The sequence below is a fragment of the Opisthocomus hoazin genome, chromosome 1 (assembly GCF_030867145.1).
Source record: "Opisthocomus hoazin isolate bOpiHoa1 chromosome 1, bOpiHoa1.hap1, whole genome shotgun sequence".
In the NCBI taxonomy this organism is placed as follows: Eukaryota; Metazoa; Chordata; class Aves; order Opisthocomiformes; family Opisthocomidae; genus Opisthocomus; species Opisthocomus hoazin.
The window spans coordinates 107460792-107478746 of NC_134414.1; the positions used below are offsets into that span (position 1 = coordinate 107460792).

General features: G+C 45.9%; 1 protein-coding gene across 3 annotated transcripts in view; it reads left to right on the plus strand.

Annotated features, from left to right (window-relative positions):
• Positions 1-17955, plus strand: part of RUNX1 (RUNX family transcription factor 1) — a 170338-nt gene that overhangs the window by 136520 nt on the left and 15863 nt on the right. For 2 of the 3 annotated variants that reach the window (XM_075445484.1, XM_075445540.1), the window contains exon 6: positions 2279-2470. The exons of the other annotated variant lie outside the window; for it this stretch is intronic. In XM_075445484.1, coding sequence (XP_075301599.1) covers positions 2279-2470 — 192 coding nt within the window. The remainder of the gene's footprint in view (positions 1-2278; positions 2471-17955) is intronic. 3 annotated transcript variants of the gene reach the window in all.

The window sequence follows — 17955 nt, forward strand, 5'->3', positions numbered from 1 at the left end:
GAGCCACTGTGATTTGGAACCATAACACAAGTTATAAAATTTAATTTTAGAAATGCAGCTACTGGGAACTGCTTTTAAATGCACATTCTCCTTTTACTGCATAAAATGGTCCTGTGTCTTGATTGAGCTGTTAGGGTGGCTTGAAAGAGTCCTCTGTAGAGTAAGGGGCATACAGAGCTCTTCAGAGATCTTTTGCTGCTTATTCACTGATACTCAAAATTGGAAGCTGGATGTTTATGAATGTCTATGTATTAAATACTATGGGGATGTATGGAATACGGCACAGTGGACTATTTTCAGGAGTTTTGTGACAGTCTGTTTCACTGCTGTAGCCATGAGCTTAGAGAGGACTCACCATAGGAACAGCACTGGCCACCTCCTTGCAGGGAGGATGGAGGTGCAAAGAAAGTTGCAGAAGGCAACTCTTCATCACAAGAAAATGAAAATCAGGAGCAGACAGACAGCAAACTGCGGTGTTCAGCAGCAACCAAGGATAATGTCACCTGCTTCAGGAGAACAAGTAGCAAAAATGTTTGACCTCTGGGCTAGATATCTGAGATGAGCTCCCATCAGGGTAACAGTGCCCTGTAGGAAGAAAGGGCAAGGGATAAGCCACAAAGATGCACGAGGCAGTTGATTTCTTGAGACAAATGCAAAGTGCAAAAATGGGATTGGGTTTGGGGGAAAAGGAGGCACAATGACATTCACTGCTCCATAAGAAGGTCCCCAAGCAGAAGGTATGAAAACTACGTTTTTGGAGCTGGGGATCCTACTCCATTGACTAAATACAGGTGGGTTGAGGATATTGCCTCATGGACTCATTGCAGTCAATATCTTGCCCTCCTTTTGGAGAGAGCATCTTTAAAAGGACAACTTGTGTGCCAGAGACTGTCTGCTTTTGGGCTTTCTGCTGAAGGACTGTTTTCTGATCTTTAAGAAGAAAAAGGCCCATTGGGGGACGGGGGGAAGTTACAAAGGAAAGTTTTGATTCCACCCGGTTGGGAATGTTGCTGAACCACCCCATTTCAGACATGTCACCAAACACAAGTCTGCTGGGGAGGTTTCCATTTCAGCTCCAAAGCGTAGTGTCAGCAGCCTCCAGGGTAAGGCACCCTACTTTTGAAGGATATTTCACAGGGCTGGAAATCAATGGACACAAAAGTGGTTTGCAAAGCCGTGGCCATAGGTTGACTCTTAAGAGGGTGGAAAGAGGGTTTAAAACTTGTGCTTTTGTCCTGCCTGCCAGAGGAGCGAGTGCTCCAGCAGACAAGACGCGCCTCTTGTATGCTCTGTGTGCAGTCTTTGTGGTTGCAGGTTGCCACAAAAAGGATCCCAGAGCAGGGAGCAGCCACAGGCAACAGTTAGAAATGCATTACCTTAGTCCTTGCGTACCACTCGTTGCTGCCAGCTAAGGCTTATGTTGAAACCAGTCCTGCCCTTGATGAGATATGTCTCTGCCCTTCCAGCTGAATCTGGATGTGCCTCGATGCCGCACTGGAGCTGGGACTCTCCAGAGCCTTCCTTGTCCCTTCCCAGCCCTGCGGAGCTGCAGCACCAGAGCTTTGTGGGGATCTTGCTCCAAGGGCTGCCCTGGGGACTGCTGGCCAAGTCCGCTGCTCACTGGCCGATGCTGGAATGTCAGCATTGACTTTCTTATAGCTGGATGTCTGGTGGGACCTCATGTTTTTGAAGCTCCTGATGCCATTAAGAGAGATTTCGTTGTTCCAGTTGCAATTCTGCCAGCTTCTGGTGTTTCTTTCCTATTTCTGTCTGTAAATCCATTGCTAAAGGATCCAAAAATGGGATTTGTTTTGGTTTGTTATTTTATAGCTCCATAATACTTGCCTAATTATGGTACCTTACGACAACCTGGGATTGAGTTTTTCATGAGTTACTTCAGCGTAGGTTTAGCACAGGAACCACTAGAAGATCCTCCTTTTATTCGCCCTTGCAGACCATCTTTCCTTTAAAAACTCCTCCCCTCACAGTGCGAGGTGTAAGCAGGCACAGCAGTTTTCAGTGGATCTGGTTCTTCAGACCAGGCCATGTTTCGGGCTGCCCCGTGATACGGTTACAATGCATGACTTGCTTGTGTCTCCTGTTCTTGCAGAGAGGTGCTTTCAGTTTAATTTCAGATGGCCGCTAGCTGCTTAGGTATTTTGCCAGTGGATGAGGGGTTAAAAAAAAAAAGAAAAAAAATTTAAAAAAAGGAAATAAATCAACAGACCTCATGTATCAGTGAGATTTTCTGATCTTTTTCCCCCCCCTCCCACAATAGGACATCGTCAGAAAATAGATGAGCAGACAAAGCCCGGGAGCTTGTCCTTTTCAGAGCGCCTGAGTGAACTGGAGCAGTTGCGTCGTACGGCCATGAGGGTCAGCCCACACCACCCAGCCCCCACACCCAACCCACGAGCCTCCTTGAACCACACCACTGCTTTTAACCCTCAGCCTCAGAGTCAGATTCAGGGTAAGTACCTGAAATCCTCCCCCTGTTCGCCCACCTCCACCCCGCATTGCAGGCACTGTCCCCTCATCTCTCCATCTCGTCTGGACTCTCCTTGGCCGCCTTTAATGAGTGAGAGCCTTTAAGAAGTGAAAGGAGGTGCTTTCTAATGTGTGTCTGTATTTCTAAAGACCTGACAGATTTTAAGGGGTCTGTATTGTCTCATCTGCCCAGTGTCAGTGCAGCTCAAGGTGTTTGTTAACGTCACCTATGCTAGAACTGTAACATCTTGAAAGTTGTTGTTTTCTTGCAAAGATGCATTATGCCAGGCATTTTTCTATGTGTGGGTGTATTTCCCGATGGATATTTAGCAACTACATTGTGTGCTTCGATGAGAGAGAAATATCGTCAAGGCCTTGCTTTGGTATTTCCCAGGAAGGCAGTAGCAAAGAAAGCTTTGCAAAAGGTGCTTTGTCCCCTGAAGACGACCTCTTAGTGCCAAGATGTTAACATGGACAGGCTGGTTTGAGCGTGTTTCTGTGGCCCGTGGTTATCCAGTGGGTTTTATTTGAACAAAAACCTGCAACATGGTGACTCAGGAGTCTGATTTCCTCTGAGACTCAGGCTCAGATGATGCCAATGAAACCAGGTCATAGTGAGATGCACCTAAAGGGATGGTGCAGGACAGTATTAGTTTTAGCGAGCGCTGTTCCCAATGGAGTTTTCCTCTGTTCTTCCACCCAGAATGAAATGGCCTTAGACAAGGTTCTCTGCTGGGGTCTTGGGGAGAAATAGTTACAGTAAATTGGAATAAGTTCATTTTTCAGCATTGATTTTTAAAACCGGAGCACTCTGTTGCATGCAGAAAAGGTTGTGGCTTACCTCAGGCAAATGTTTATTGCATCCTTTTGTTCCCAGGGCTAGGAAGGTCTTTGAGTTAGTGGAATCTACTGCAAATCTGCCGTTGACTTTGCTGTGAGCAAAGCGGGTGTTTTTGAGAAGCATGGGAAATAAATCAACATACTGCCACAGGCCGTACTGTAGAAAGAGGTGTGCAAAAAGACAGTTGGAAGGACCCCCCAGCTCCTGCCATCCCTGGAGACATGCCAGGTCAGCTCAGGTGAAGGATCCAGTCCTACACCTCTCCCAGCCCCTGGCAGACCCCTCATGTCGTTTCCTGATCTGCAGAGCAAACCATGTCAGGTTTCTCCTGCGCACAGCTCCGTTCCTATAAAAGAAAACGCACGTATTCTTATGGCTACTCAGCAGCCAGCGGCTACGTGGGTGGAGGTATCGGTTGCAGACTTGCATTCTTCAGCTTCTTGGGAACACTAAATGCTTAGCAGGGTATCAGGTTTAACGTCAAGTATCCCTCTTCCCCGGTTCCCGGTGAAAGCCCCTCGCTTGTGCGACTTCAGAGCGATAGGCTTTTCACACTCGGCCAGGGATTCAGCTGCTCTCTCCACAAATAGTTTTAGCATGTTGCTCCGCTTTGCTCTTTGCAAACAAGATTTTAATGCGTTTCACCTGCGGACGTAGCTCAGAAAATGGTGGCAATCGAACTGCTAACGTCTCCTCGTTGATACCCTCCTCTTCACCTCTCGGGCTGCTTTCTCCCAGTTCCCCTTTTCCTCTGCCTCCAAAGTGTGCATGTTACCCATTGAGCAACTTGCTGGGGCTTGCAGTCGCTATCAGTAAAATAAGCCCCAAACTGAAGCCTCCCTCATGTGGGACTGTCTCTGCTGCAGACACATTTCAATTTCTAGGGCTCGTCTTTTCAGGGTCACACTATTGTGCAGGGGAAAAGGGCTAGGGTGGGAAGGAACTCCAGCACCACATTTTATTCCTGTGTTCAAAGGATGGCTGGTTTTCAGGCTGATCTTCTATGTGACCTCTAGAGAGTTGGGATTTTTTCTATTTTTTTTAATAGTCAACACTACATTTCAGAATGCAGGCCCCCAACCATGAAGCACTTCTGACCTGCTCCATAGCATTGCTATACCTATCTGCACATCTTTGCATCCTGAAACACTTCCATTGAAACTCTCTCACTGAAGAAAGCACAGAGTGCTTTTTGTATAGGCACAAAATAAGGCATAAAAATCCTATACATTGCTAACTTCCAAGCAGCAGCATTAAACTTTTCTTTAACTCGCACCAGTATGAATCACAGGCTACTCCTCTATTCATCCAAGCCCAATTATCTTTTTCTGAAAAACAAAACTGACTCAAAATAGACATCTCAGACTAGTTTTTGGATTTAAAGCGGCAGGCTGCCATGCCACTAAACCGCCGTTTATTTGTTGAGGTTTTCATCTATAAAAGGATTGAGGTTAATTTTAACTTCCTTTTTTACCAAGTCTTGAATTTGAGCATCAAGCTGCTTGTGTCATGGATACAAGTCCAAGCAAGTTAAGAGACCATAAATTGCTATAATCGAGTTTTATGCTTCTTTCATATCACAAGGAGGGAGAAAGTACACCTGTTCATTTAAAAGATCTAACCATAGCCAATTCACAGGCCAAAGGGGAACAGAAGGGGAGAAAAAGCTTCCACCACATCACACATGGTTTAAGTTGAAAGATTACTTTGTGCCAGTACCAAGCGTATAATGTCAAAGGATTTGACCTACACGCACAGAGCAAGGAAATTCAGTTAAAGCTCCAAACCTGGCCAATGCTTCAACCTTAACTCACCTCTGCCTTTGCATGGAGGGAAGAAGAAAATAGACAGAGCCATGTGAGCTGTGCTGGGGTGTTGTTTAAAAAGTTTAAGTAAGATCTTTGATGAGCATTTAAATTTATATATATAATAATCATAAATATATCTGTCTACATTTTGTGACTGAGTTTCTTCTAACACCAGCCTGAAGCAGATACAAAATACATAACCACTGATTTTACAGTGGTTAATGTTAACTGGAGTGGGTAGATCTGTAATTCAAGAGCTTTATATAAACACAAATTTATGTGGTTCCTTTACAGTATCATTTTTTTCAAGTCCAATAGAAATATTTTAAATGTGTAAATCATCAGGCCAAGAAGGAATTCTTTTGGAGGCACTAATATTTAGTTAGTAAATTACATAAATAAATTTCTAACTAGTGGGGTTCGGAATATTATCCAAAACCACGTGCAATTAAATAACTTCAATTTTTTTTTTTTCCAATTTAGCCCAAACAGTGTTTCCAACTAGTGATTTATTAATTACCCATTGGTTAAATAAACAAATTAAATAAAACTCTTTCTTCTGTCTAGGGAAAACAAATAATCATTGTAATGGCTTGAAACTACATGCTTCTGGTTCTTTTTATGCTTTTATAGCCTTAAAAATATCTGAGTTTACTCACTTGCTTTTTTCCTTTCCTTTTTTTTTTAGTTTGGTAACCTTATATGTTAAGTTTCAGCTGGGACCACACTTTTATGACCAAGTCAAAAATCCCTGAAAACAAGAGGTTGTAATAAAATTGCTGACGGATCTTTAAGCGAAGCAGCAGAATTAGCACCAATAGGAAAGCAAGAGAGATGGTTTAAAGATCAGCTCTTTGAATTAGCACAAAACCTAACGACTGAGAGACTTTTTTGTTACAAGCAGGCCTTTTGTCTTCCTCCAGGTGCAATACGCTTTGTTTAGGAGACATTTCAAGGTCCTTGCTATCGTAATCTGGTTCCACCAAAAACAGCCCAAGTTTATCAGGGTTCCCATGAACCGCTGAAACACAGGAGTGGAGTCAAGGGCGGCATTTAATCCCGGGGAATTAAAATGGCTTTGTTCCTACTAAGGCTGTATCCTGCTCCGATTTTTAATATTTCCACTTTTAAATCAGCTTAACAGGCCGTAGATTACTGGAGTTAGAAGCATTCAGAGGGCAGGGTGGCAGAGCGGGCTTCGACAGGGCTGTCATTCTGCCTCCGCAGTTTTCAGGCGCTTTTGAGAATCCAGACTGAAGCGCTCGTAGCTCCCTGCCAAGACAGATAAACAGGCTCTCAGGATTAGGGGCTCGCCAGCTCTTTCTGTTGTGCAACACGCTAAATGCCGGTATTTTTATGTTCTCTTTGGACACATCCACACGTCCCCATCTTTCCTTAACCTGGCGCGCTTGCAGAGTGAGTACACGGTGCTTTAACGGCCTCTCGCCCTGTTTCCACTTGATTAACCACGTGACCTCTCCATCCCAAAATACGCTCCCTGCCACGTCGAGCGAGTGCTGCCTGACCTTGGCCCCGTGCCTGTTGGCACCGCTCCTGCCTACCCCGGCCAGCGGAGCGGCAGCGGGTGAGTCACTACGGTGGGCAAGTCGCGACGGTGGGCGAGTTGCGATGGCAGGCAGCGCAGGCAGCGCAGGCAGCACATGAGCTGGCAGCGGGTCCGTTATTCCTGGTCAACACAGCCGGGGCTGCCAAGCTTGGGCGCTTCTCCTCCTCCCTCGCCCTGGCGCACAGTGTCCCCGCCACGAGCCGTGTCGCGAACATTTTGCTAGGGCGATCGCCTTCGACGGAGCTCCCCTCCATCGCCCGTCTCCTGCGGCGGGCGGCCAATGTGCTGAATGCGTGCCAGGAGCCCGCTTCGGGAGAGGGGGAGAGAGGCTCTTTCTCCTTTCCCCTCCTTTCCGTGCCAGCAGCCACCAAATAGCTCCCGCATGGGGAAAAGGAAGGAGGCGAAGCCACCTCAGTGATGTGGACCCAGAGCTCGAGTGCCACAGCCGCCGGGAGGTCACAGGAAGTTTGCTGAAATAGTGATGTTTTCCCAAAATATTTTGCAAGCTGACTCTGTTTAGGTGGAAGGGTTCCAACTGGCTCTGTCAGAAAGGAAATTTTATGGAGAAAAAATATCTTTTTACTGAAAGTACAATATGTTTCTTTGATTAGCAGTTATTGCTCAGCACATAATACTTTTATACAATGCCATGAGTAAGCTCAGCAGTTTTTCTTTTTATGGGGAACAGTGTCATTAGCAGCAGACTTACACTGCTATCTATTTAACATGTCATAAACCAGGCTGCATCTGAAAAGATGCGCACATAAGCATGTGAACTGGATTAGCATATGCAAAAAAATTTATTCTTTCATTCAGTCTGATAGAAGTCCACTCTGGGGAAAAATCTCTCCTTTTACATGCCCCCTACTAACAAACATATATAAACCTCCTGTTTAAGAGTGTCTGAATCCATCCTGTAGCTCTGCGGGCACAGGTACTCCCGTTTTTGTCCAGAGTGACTTGTGTCAGCCAAACTGGAGCATGTCTTAGGAAGATTACTCTAAAGCATGAACTAAAAGGGAGCAGCAGAAATGTGACTCTTGCCGTCTGTAGAAGCACAAAAGTAAGTTGTGTAGCATTTCTGGCCAAGTGAGGCTTCTCATTTTACTGTGAAACTAACACCCTCTGCATTTGTATCTCGGAGAATGTTTGTGAGGTTATAACATATACAGAATATATTGTATAGACCAGAAAATATCAGTCTGGTAAAGAAATACACAAGATGTGCACAATATAACTGAATAACCCACAGCTTCGTAGTGTCCATTTTTGCTTGGCTCCAGCTATCAACATCATTTTTTTACTCAGTCATTTCATCCCACGTGGAAATAGGCTCCTTACAGCAAGAGGTATGTCTTCAATTTGATTTGTAAAGTCCGTAATGCCATTTGGGTCCTTTCCAAATACTAATTTCGACAGGACTAAAATTTTGTTACCGTGACACGTTATCTCTGCCAAGACTTTTCTTCTCTGCAGGGCTGGTTGTGCTGTGACACTCGAGCGGGGTGGTGATACCCAGCAGTAGCCCAGGAACGAGAGCGGTCCCGAGGAATTCCCTCCATCCGGCATTACAAAACTGCCCTCTTCCCTCCTTCCCTGTCAGGGGCGGGCCACCAGTTCTGCCATTTTGAGATACCATAGGTGGGATACTGTATTAATAGCAGTATAGAAAGTTTTAGAAAAATCTCCTCTGAGGTCCCAGTGGAGTAATAATTATCCAGTGTTCAAGAAAAATTAATTGAAGTGGCAGCGGGTGCAAAGGGGGGCCATTAGTATGACAAGAGGAATAAAGACCTTACTTTAAAGAAGAGACTAGCATAGCTGGGTTTATTCAGCATGCCGAAACAGAGGCTGAGAGGGAAGATAATTACAGTCAATAAACACAGCAGAGAGGTTCAACACCGGGGAGGGAGGAGAACCATTTGCGCTGAAGCACAGTTTTGGCTTGAGAACAAGTGGTTATTCTGTAAACTGACCGACAATGAATTTAGGCTGGAAATTAGAAGATGGTTCCTAGGTATCAGAGCAGCCCTGGCAGCCTTCCAGGGGGCTATTAGAGACAGAAATATGTAATTTAAGATGGATCTTGCTACGTTACGTAAGAGCAGAACACAAGATGTGGCTGGGCTGCAGGGCCCAGGAGATGCTCTCTGGGCTCATATTATCTTCCATTCCATAAATTCTCTGCACCTGTGACTTCACTGAGGTGAAACAAGTGACTGGGACAGGCAGGAGGAGGCTCAGGGGTCTTCTCAACTCTTTGCTCTGTTGGATCTCAGCAACAAGATAAAACCTTTGCCTGCAAACTCCCAGTGCACTCCTTACTCCCACTTGGACCACCGGGTCTTCATCAGTTCTCTGAACAAACCCCACCAGGGATGCAGGCTCAGCTAGCTCTCCAGCAACAACACTGGAGACTTCGCGCTTTGCCTGATGAGGGGAAGGCTTTTCCCATTGGAGGGTGGCAGGAATCCAAGGATTCATCCCCTTCAGCCACAGGTTTATCTGTTCCCACTCAGGGCAGAGCGGGACAAGGAAGCCAGTTCCTCAACACCTGCCCACCTCGCAGACAGCACACCCAGCTCCAGGGCACAGCCTTGCTCAAGAGCCTCCCTTGCCTCCTCACATTCAGCTCTAGAAAAAAAAAAAGGCTTGAAATTGTTCAGATTTTTCATCAACTTAAGGCACTAATGGAAAGAGTTATGTAATGGTGTTTAATCCAGAAGATTTCCAAGTGTCGATATATTTAAAAGATACCAATCTTCATATTCCAGTTCCCTGGCACTTCATGGGATTATAAAAGCAGTAGATAAGGCAACAAATATGTTCTCGGTCCCTGAGCAACATCTCCACTTACACAAGTCTTCCTTCTGGGTTTCTTTTTTTTTTTTGTCCTCAGCACGGAGCATCCTAAAGGATGACTTCAAGTAAAGAAAAGGAAATCTTGGTTTTAAAGCAGATAGCAAGGTGTTTAGAGTTCTGTATTTTGTTCGAAGTCTTGTCAAAGTCATTCTGCATATGCTTTGGCAAGCAATTTAGAGCTTGATTTTATACAAAGTATTTAGGAAAACTTAGCACACCAGAAAGGTGCCTCAGCAAGATTTTTGATAGTGCCCAAGCACCTAAGCCCCAGAAAAATCAGTGACAGCTACGGAGATGCCTTTGGAAATCCCTCTGGCTGTCTAGCTGAACCTTTAGACACCTACAAAATTTGGCAGCTTGTGCCCAGACACAGTTTTATTTTTCATTAATCACTCCACGTCTTTTACCACATGAGAACAACGCTGAGCTGATGGATACTGCTAAGAGAAAGAGAGCTTGCAGGTAGGGACAAGTATCCCCAGTTCAATTTTTAACTTGCACCGTGATCCTCTCTGGTTTGGTTTGGTTTGTCATCTTCATCTCAGTGTGCCAAAGTCCCTTCTATGTTATGTCACTGCAAAAGTGGAGCCTTTCTCTGACCCAGTGCAGGAATCTTGTGCCTGCGCTGATGCTACCAGCCTAGTGTTACGGGTCTCAGCGGTCATGGGGATCGCTGGAGGAGAGAGTGAAGTACTCGGGCTCATTTCGTGCTCCTTCAGCTCTCTGCTAATACAGCAGTGCTGGAGTCACCCTTCCGAGGTGCGGCCTCTGCCTGCTCTCTCCTCCTCATTTCTGGGGCGACTGAGAAGGCTCAGCATCTCTCAGGATGGCAGCTTTAATGCACTGTACCTCAGGGACATTTCTATCTGCTGTTGAGATTAGCTGGGTCACTGGACTCTCTTACTTTTCCATGGAGACACCTTATTCTGGCTCACCGCTTCCCTTGCCCGGCACTAAATCTCGCCCATGGCATCGGCGTGCCGGAGATGTCTAAACCAAATAACCCTGCCTGCCCCAGAGGCAGGTGCTCCCACCATCCTGAACTTTGGATGGCAACACATGGCCATGTGTTTGATGATAGCGTTTCAGCATTTTGAGGCAGCTGCTCCTTGGTTTTGGGGTTATTCCTCGCTGGCCCTTGAAGCATATTCTTGGCCTTTGAATGGCCTAGTTGTGAGGAAGATTAAAAGTCCTGATTGCAAAACTCCAGTAAATAAAATCTCTCTTAGTTCTTTACTGACAAACCCAGTTTCTTTCCATAGCATTCTCCTCTTTAATCCCCTTTTGGCAGAACATGACATGTTTTGATACCAGGGCTCAAATTACCTTCCATGGTAAATAAAACAAACAAAAAATAAATAAGAGCTCCTTACCCTAAAAACAAACACCCACTGAAACCAGCTTGTTCTTCAGCTGATGCTGCTCATGTGCCAGAAGATACCACTTTGATTTTGCAATTGAATGTATTCTTTTCCCTCAAATACTGACTTGAGCCTCTCCAGACTTGAAATGCTGAGGGGTTACAGTGGAATGACCACAGACATCACTACTGTTTGCCATCTACAAACTAAAGAAGGAGGAAACGAGGAGACAAGCACATGAGTTAGTGTTCAAATGTTTGTTTCTGAAGTAGAAACCCCACCTCAGTATACAGAGCCCACGTGGTCTGGGTTGGTGCAGACAGCTAGGTTTGGATGGAGTGAAATCAACCGTTCTGCTGCCGTGGCTACCGGTGCTCGTAGCAGCCAAGGGGCTGTGCATTCAGGAGGACGGGCATGGTCTCTGCATCTTCACCCGTGGGATTTATCCATGGGATGAGGGGCTCCTTTCGAAGCATCAAGTGCAGGCATGCCCTCGTCTCTTCTGCTGCCATGCCTTTAACAAGAAGTTGCGTCAAGCAGGTCTTCTCTAATGATCCCACGTGGTTAGAGGGTTCACAGGGCTCCTTTTACATGACTGAGTACACAGTACACCCTTAGCAAACTTATTTATAAGTTTTCCCTGTGTATTCAGTATATTATGACGCCTATAAATGGAGATTGTTCACATGCAAAGAACAATGGGCTTGGATGTGCTCGGTAAAACAATCAATTATGTGGGGAAGTGCACATTATAGAGTCAAATAGACGCTCCTCTCCATCTGACCATTTTCATTCTATTTGTACAACTCCTTTCTTAAAAGCAGTGAAAAAGAAAAGCATATGAAATAGATCCATTAAAAAATTGTGGGTTTGCTGTCAGGGTCAGCCTGATTTCCAACAATAAATGCCCAGGTCTGTTTCAGAGGTTTACTTGGTTTATCTGTGTTGGGCAAGATACTCAGTTCAAGATCAGTGATTCTGAGAGCTTCCAGGATCTGGTGCTCAGCTTCAGGCACTTTCAGGGAGCCTGGATATCTGCAAAAAGAGATTTTTTGAATGTCTTTGGTTAGGTACCCAAAAATGGAACTGGATCACTAGGAGCGTTTTGGAATATAAACCGTTGTCGTTTGCATCCTCTGCATTTTTAAACAATTGCAATTATCAGAGCTTTTAGATAGGACTTGGCCAGTTTAGATTCCCTTAGCTTCTGGCAGATCAAATTCAGGTGATCATTACCAAAAAAAACCAATGAAACCAAAAATCCTTTGCGTAGCAAAAAATTCTGTATTCACTGCTTTATTCATTGATAAGTTTCCAGTATCCAGAGAAGTTTCTGTAAACTGTTACATCCTTTGCCCTATAGGAAAGACAATGTTTTGTCAGAGCAATTCTTCGTTTTATTGGTGCAGTGATGATCTACAGCTAGCTGAGCAAGTGTAGCATTTATGATGATTTCAGTTCTCGTTGCATGAAGTTACTGAAGTATATTTAATTTTAAAAATGCCGAGTCCAAATGATGATCCTCATTCTGCAGTAAAGCATGTGAATAACTGCTCAAGAGAATAGTCTCTTTGATATCCTTAAGACTTATATATACATGAGCAATTTTGCATGCGAAACCATTTGCAAATTTGAACTCAGTATTAATTAGTTCACGGGGGAAGGTATCCACCAGAATACATTATAAAAGTGAACATTGTGTTAACTTGAAAAGGAACTGCACAAGAGGGAGGGAGACATTTCAAGTGAGCATAAACCAGGATTTGCCAGCTAACGCTCACCTAGATACAAATGGGTCACTAGTGTATTGCCATTTTTACCTCTCCTCTGCAAATACTTTTTTGCAACGCTCTGTTTCAGCTTCCTTCAGCTTTTAAGCACAGACCTGGTGTTTGTGCCAGGCTCTCATGCTGGTGGTGCTCCTCAGCCTCCACCCTTGCAAGCCCTCTCCCACCGCCCGGCCAGCAGATAAACCCCGCAGGTGGATGCAGCAGAGGACCAGCCTGGGACCTGCAGGAACCAGGCCTGGCCCAGGGAAGCCTCCTGGCAGTCCCCCTCTCACTTGGCTGCCCATCTGGGTTACAAAATGCAAGAGCCCCATGTGGTCCCCGAGGACAGAGGAGCTGGAGAAGGGAGAAGGGCTTGCAGCTGGGATCCAGAGCAGCTAAAACTGAGCTGCCGGGGCTTAGGGAGAAACCAGGCAGAGCAGGGCTCACCAGATGCCTCAGCCACCACGGAGGGCCTGGCTGTCACCACTGCGCCTGTGGATCCGCCACGGGCGACCGAGCCCCGGGTGGCGGGGTGCCACCGGGGATGTCTCCCCGCACGTGCTGGAGCCTGAGGGAGGAGCGGGAGGCCACCGGCACTGCCCGCTCTTGCCCTCACCGGGGTGACTAATGCGGCCAGACATAGGGCAGGGACTAGGCTGAAGCAGGTGAAAGAGGTAAAGGCAGAGAGGTGAGAGTGTGAAAACAGGTTTTCCTGGAAAAGTGAAGGAAATCTATCCATGGGAAAAAAAAGAAAAAGAAAAGAAAAGAAAGAAAGAAAGAAAAACAGCTGTGCTAATTCTTGTGCTTGTTTGATCATGTTCAGAGCCTCCTAAGCTGCCATGGAAGGGAACGGTTTTGTTTCATGAGGGTGGTGCACACTGAGTGCATGTCCATGTGATTTTTGTATTTGTACATTAAACATTTCCCCAAGACGTAATTCCTTCCCTCCTGCACTTGGAATAAAGTGACTTTACAAGAAGGACTGCCTCCAAACAGCAAGCAAAGGAGGGCTGTTGGGGCAAGATAGGGCAAATGTAAATGTGTCTGAGCAAGCTGCTCCACCCAGCCTCTCATCTTTGTATGAAAAAAAAAAAAAAAATGTTTCCAATAACCGAAACAGGCAAGGTCTGATCTGCACAGACGGTCTGCAGGCATCTGCCCAAGAAGCTGACGGTTGGCTGGTACATCCTCATCTGATTTATGTTGTATGTGTGCTAAGCCTTAAATTGTTGAGTCTCTGGCTGGCTGCAGTGGTATTACTGGATGGTTGGTGTATGTTTTCAGCTCACAGAGCTGGCTCTGATACTGGGGTTGTTGGCGCTGAATCAATTCCAATCTCACACCTGTCTGAGACAATGAAGGCCTTGTTGCACACATCTCCACCAAAGGCTGTCATACAACTTATTTTTCACATTTGAAGGAGAAGGAAAAAAAAATAAAGGGAGGACTGAGGAAATGCTGTCTCCTCACAAGACACGTTCCTCATGCTTGGATGCAGCATGCCCCGCTTTTCTTTATGGGAAAATATATTTACAAAACAAAGCCAGTGGAGTGCTTATGGAAAGTATAGCTTAATCCTGGTGGTTAAACATGACTAAGGCTTGGTCTCCAGGGACTAACTCTGTAGGATCATGCCCGGTGGATTAAGCATGGGAGATAGGCACCTAGTTTGTCACATTCTTGCTGGAAAGTTTACCTCCAGCTGGGCTAGCACTACTAACAGCTGTTTATCGGTGTTTCTAGCACCTGTGCCATTTACCCAGCATTTTGGGGCCATTTCTTGAGATCTCAGACTTTGTGAAAGGTGCTGGGCTTGGATGCCAGCGTGGCTGAGATTCTCTGCTTCCTGGCACTGAAGCAGCTCAGCCTGGGTGGAGGATGAGCCTGGCTCCAGACAACCATTCACTCCCAAGTTGAAGGCAGGAGTCTGATCTTCGTTGTCCATCTTTGCCCTTGTGGTCTCCCTTCATCCACTCTTCCTCCTCCAGTTCTGTTGTGCCTTAGATGTTGTGTCTTAGATGTGCATCCTCTGGAAACTGCAATGTTTTACAGCCTTTTCTTGCCCTTTCTATTGTGCCCTTCTTCTGGCTGAGAGTGTGTGGAGGAGGGAGGCAGGGACTGCAGACCTGTCCCATGCACGTTTTTTTCCATTGACTATATTGATGGCAATTTTTCACCAACTCAGACAGAAGGCATGTGGCTGAACATTTCCTTGGAGAAGCAGTTCACTCCCTACTGCTGAAACAGCCTGAAAATGCAGAGTGGCCTTCCAGACTCCCCTCACGTGCCTGTTTGCCATGTATCAGCAAAGGCTGGCTGAGCCCCCCGAGTCAGTGGAGCTGCTGCCATGCTGTTAGCGACTGGGTCCACCCGTCCAGCTGAATGACTGGTTGTGCAGCTCAGAGGCTTTCCCATGTCCTTTTTCCACGCTTTCTAGCCCCATCTCCTCCGTTTTTGCCAGCGCCATCACTGGTTGCTTCGCTGGGGCTGTGCAGACGGGAGCAGGTAGATGGGGGGGGGATGGGAGGAGCGGCTTGAAATGTAACACAGTGTTGTGTTCTCGGTCCTCCTCATCTTGACTCTTACCGCAGTCTCTGTTCTTTGCCCCAAAACATCTTCCGAGGAGGAAAGTAGGAAGGAAAAAAGAGCGCCAGGCACTACAAACCCTGCTTCTGTCCAGTGAGTTTCAAAAGGTGCAGAATCAGACCAAAAGACAGCTCTTCGGCCAACGTAAGTTGGCCTTGCTCTGCTAACAAGGCCAGCTGAGGATCTGCCCTTGTGCCTTGTCACGGTGGTCTTCAGCATAAAAATAAATGATTAACTATGCAATGAGGGAATATAAAGACAGATGGTAAAGCACACTTCTGTTGGTACTTGCATGCCTTTGTTTGAGAATACAGAAAGAGGCCCTGCGGTGATGAAATGCAGACGGGAGCATGATGTTATCTTGCACCTATAAACCTTGCTCTGAGTCCACTGGTGGCCACTATCCAGAACTGCTGAGTTCAGACACACTGGCTTGTACTAAGTAGAAATGGCGCTTTCAGTCTTCAGTAAACAGCATTTTTGCCGCAGGGCCCAAATCCTTCAAACATTTGCCTGGGTAATTGTCTGTTTTTGCCTTCTAGTGTCTCGTCATCAGCTTATCTGTAAGTTCAGACTGGCTAAATGAGCATGTGAGGATGGGGGAAGAGCTGCTGGAGGACAGGGGAATAAACCATTTCATATTTAATTCACTGGCAGGAGAGACTAATGTGAGTGCAGCTACGCGATCATTTTAGGATCACGTTGGGGAAAAAATGAGTAATACAGTATATTAATTTAAACAGATTAAAGAGCTGCACAAATAAATGAAGGGGTTTTTTGTTTTGTTTCTCTGGCAATCCCAAAATATCAACAACTGCAAAACAACAGCAGCAAATATATAATTTCTGGTTGACTTTTAATGAATTGTTTCATAACGTTGCCAATTTTTAAAACTGGGAAAATGTAGACATAAAAAGTACTTCAGTTAGGGCAATTTCTGAAGTTTTTTTTCCCTGAGCAAGCCAACAGTCTATAACCTACACTAACCTTTTTTCTTGCCGTCACATTGAATTTTTACATTAAATGTAAATGTCTGTGGTCTTACTCAAATAATTATTTAGTATTTGCTTACATAGCACAATTATGCTTAGCTTTGAGACAGTTTCTTAAACGGGAAAAAGTTCTTTTTGCTTATAATGATGACTTGTGATCTTGCTCTCCATGCCACAGTTCTCTAAAACTGCTCAGTTCAGCACATTTGGTGGAGTTTAGCTGTGTTTAGCTAAGTTTCTAAAAAGTTTTTGTTGTGTCAGTGTTTCATAGGTTCGTAACTGCTAACGGAGAACAATAATTTTACATGATATTTCTGAGCAGACAGGCTAGTCCCAGGGTGTAATTTGAAAAGAGGTTATAGCAAGCTAGACTTTTCAAGCCATTCAGAAGGGTTTAGTATATTAAACGTTAATTTTTAAGATTTTAATACAGAAATTGAAAGAAAACTGCTATTTGTATAAAACACCACACATTTCCTATTCCAAAAAGAGATCTTCCTCAGTCTGGCAACACAACAGCTGTTTGTTGGTTAATACCGGGAATTACTTTATTTCTTCCACACCGGGACATTTTGCAACATTTGACGTGTGTTGACACTTCTTTTCTATACTGGATTACAGTTTTCCTTCAACGCTGTTATTCCTTACTCCACCCATTCTGGTAGCACCTACCTGCACACAAACCAGAAATGACGATCGGGACGTAGGTGCACAAAATTAGGGGCCGCACTGCCCGTTCCCACGCAGCCCGGCTGTCCCAGGTCCCCTGCGGGAAGAGCTCCAGGAGATGGGGCAGGGAAGTGTGCGGGAGTTGGGGCACCAGCAGGTCCCCCTGCCCCTGGTCTCCTCCAGGCATTGCTGCCATGACGGGTGGTCCAGGCGCACCCTCGCTGTTAGGGGCAGACCCCTCCCCAGCCACCTTGACGGGGAGTGCGTGGCCAGGGCTTTGCTGGCTGAGCCCTGCACGTTCGAAGCCCTGCGCCTGCCTTTTCAGGGGCCTCATTTTTGGCACCTTGCTTTGGAAGGGCTGCCAAGGGGCTTCAGCCCTGCGACAGCTTCTCTGTGTGTTGATTTGCTGAGCTTCTGCTTGACACCTTCAGTACGACTGAAGAGAGAAGCACTTCTAACTTGAAAGCTTGTGCCGCCTGTATCTTTCACCCTTCGGACTTAGATCTAGCCTGCTCTGAAATCAATCAGTATAGCATTTAAATATGGCCAGCAGCGCAAATGCGAAAGCTGAGCTGGACCTAGTGCGTGTCTTGAGCACTCCTGCTCCCACAACCGTGGCAAAGGGTTGAACATGGAGACGAGTCTCTACCTTCCTTTTAATCCTTCTTCCTCCAGCTGTACTCTGCCGTCCTCTCAGACTGAAGCAGGAGTCAGGGGAGACATCCCGGTGCCACCCGCCGGGGCCACAGGTCAGGTGGAATCGGTGATGGCCACAGCGCGGCAGGATGCTGCATTCCTCGGCTGCGCAGCAAGTGCCAAGGGATTTTGTAAAGGAAGCAAAGCATTTCTTGAACGGTTTTTTAAATGTATTTCTGGACTGAATGCCCCTGACAACCCAGTGAGTTGGGGCTTTCAGCACATACTTCTGGGCTTGACTCATTTTCCATTTCAGTTTTGCAGATCTCCTCAAAACCAACTTCACAGTTTAGAGAAGCAGATCATTTAATAGAGTT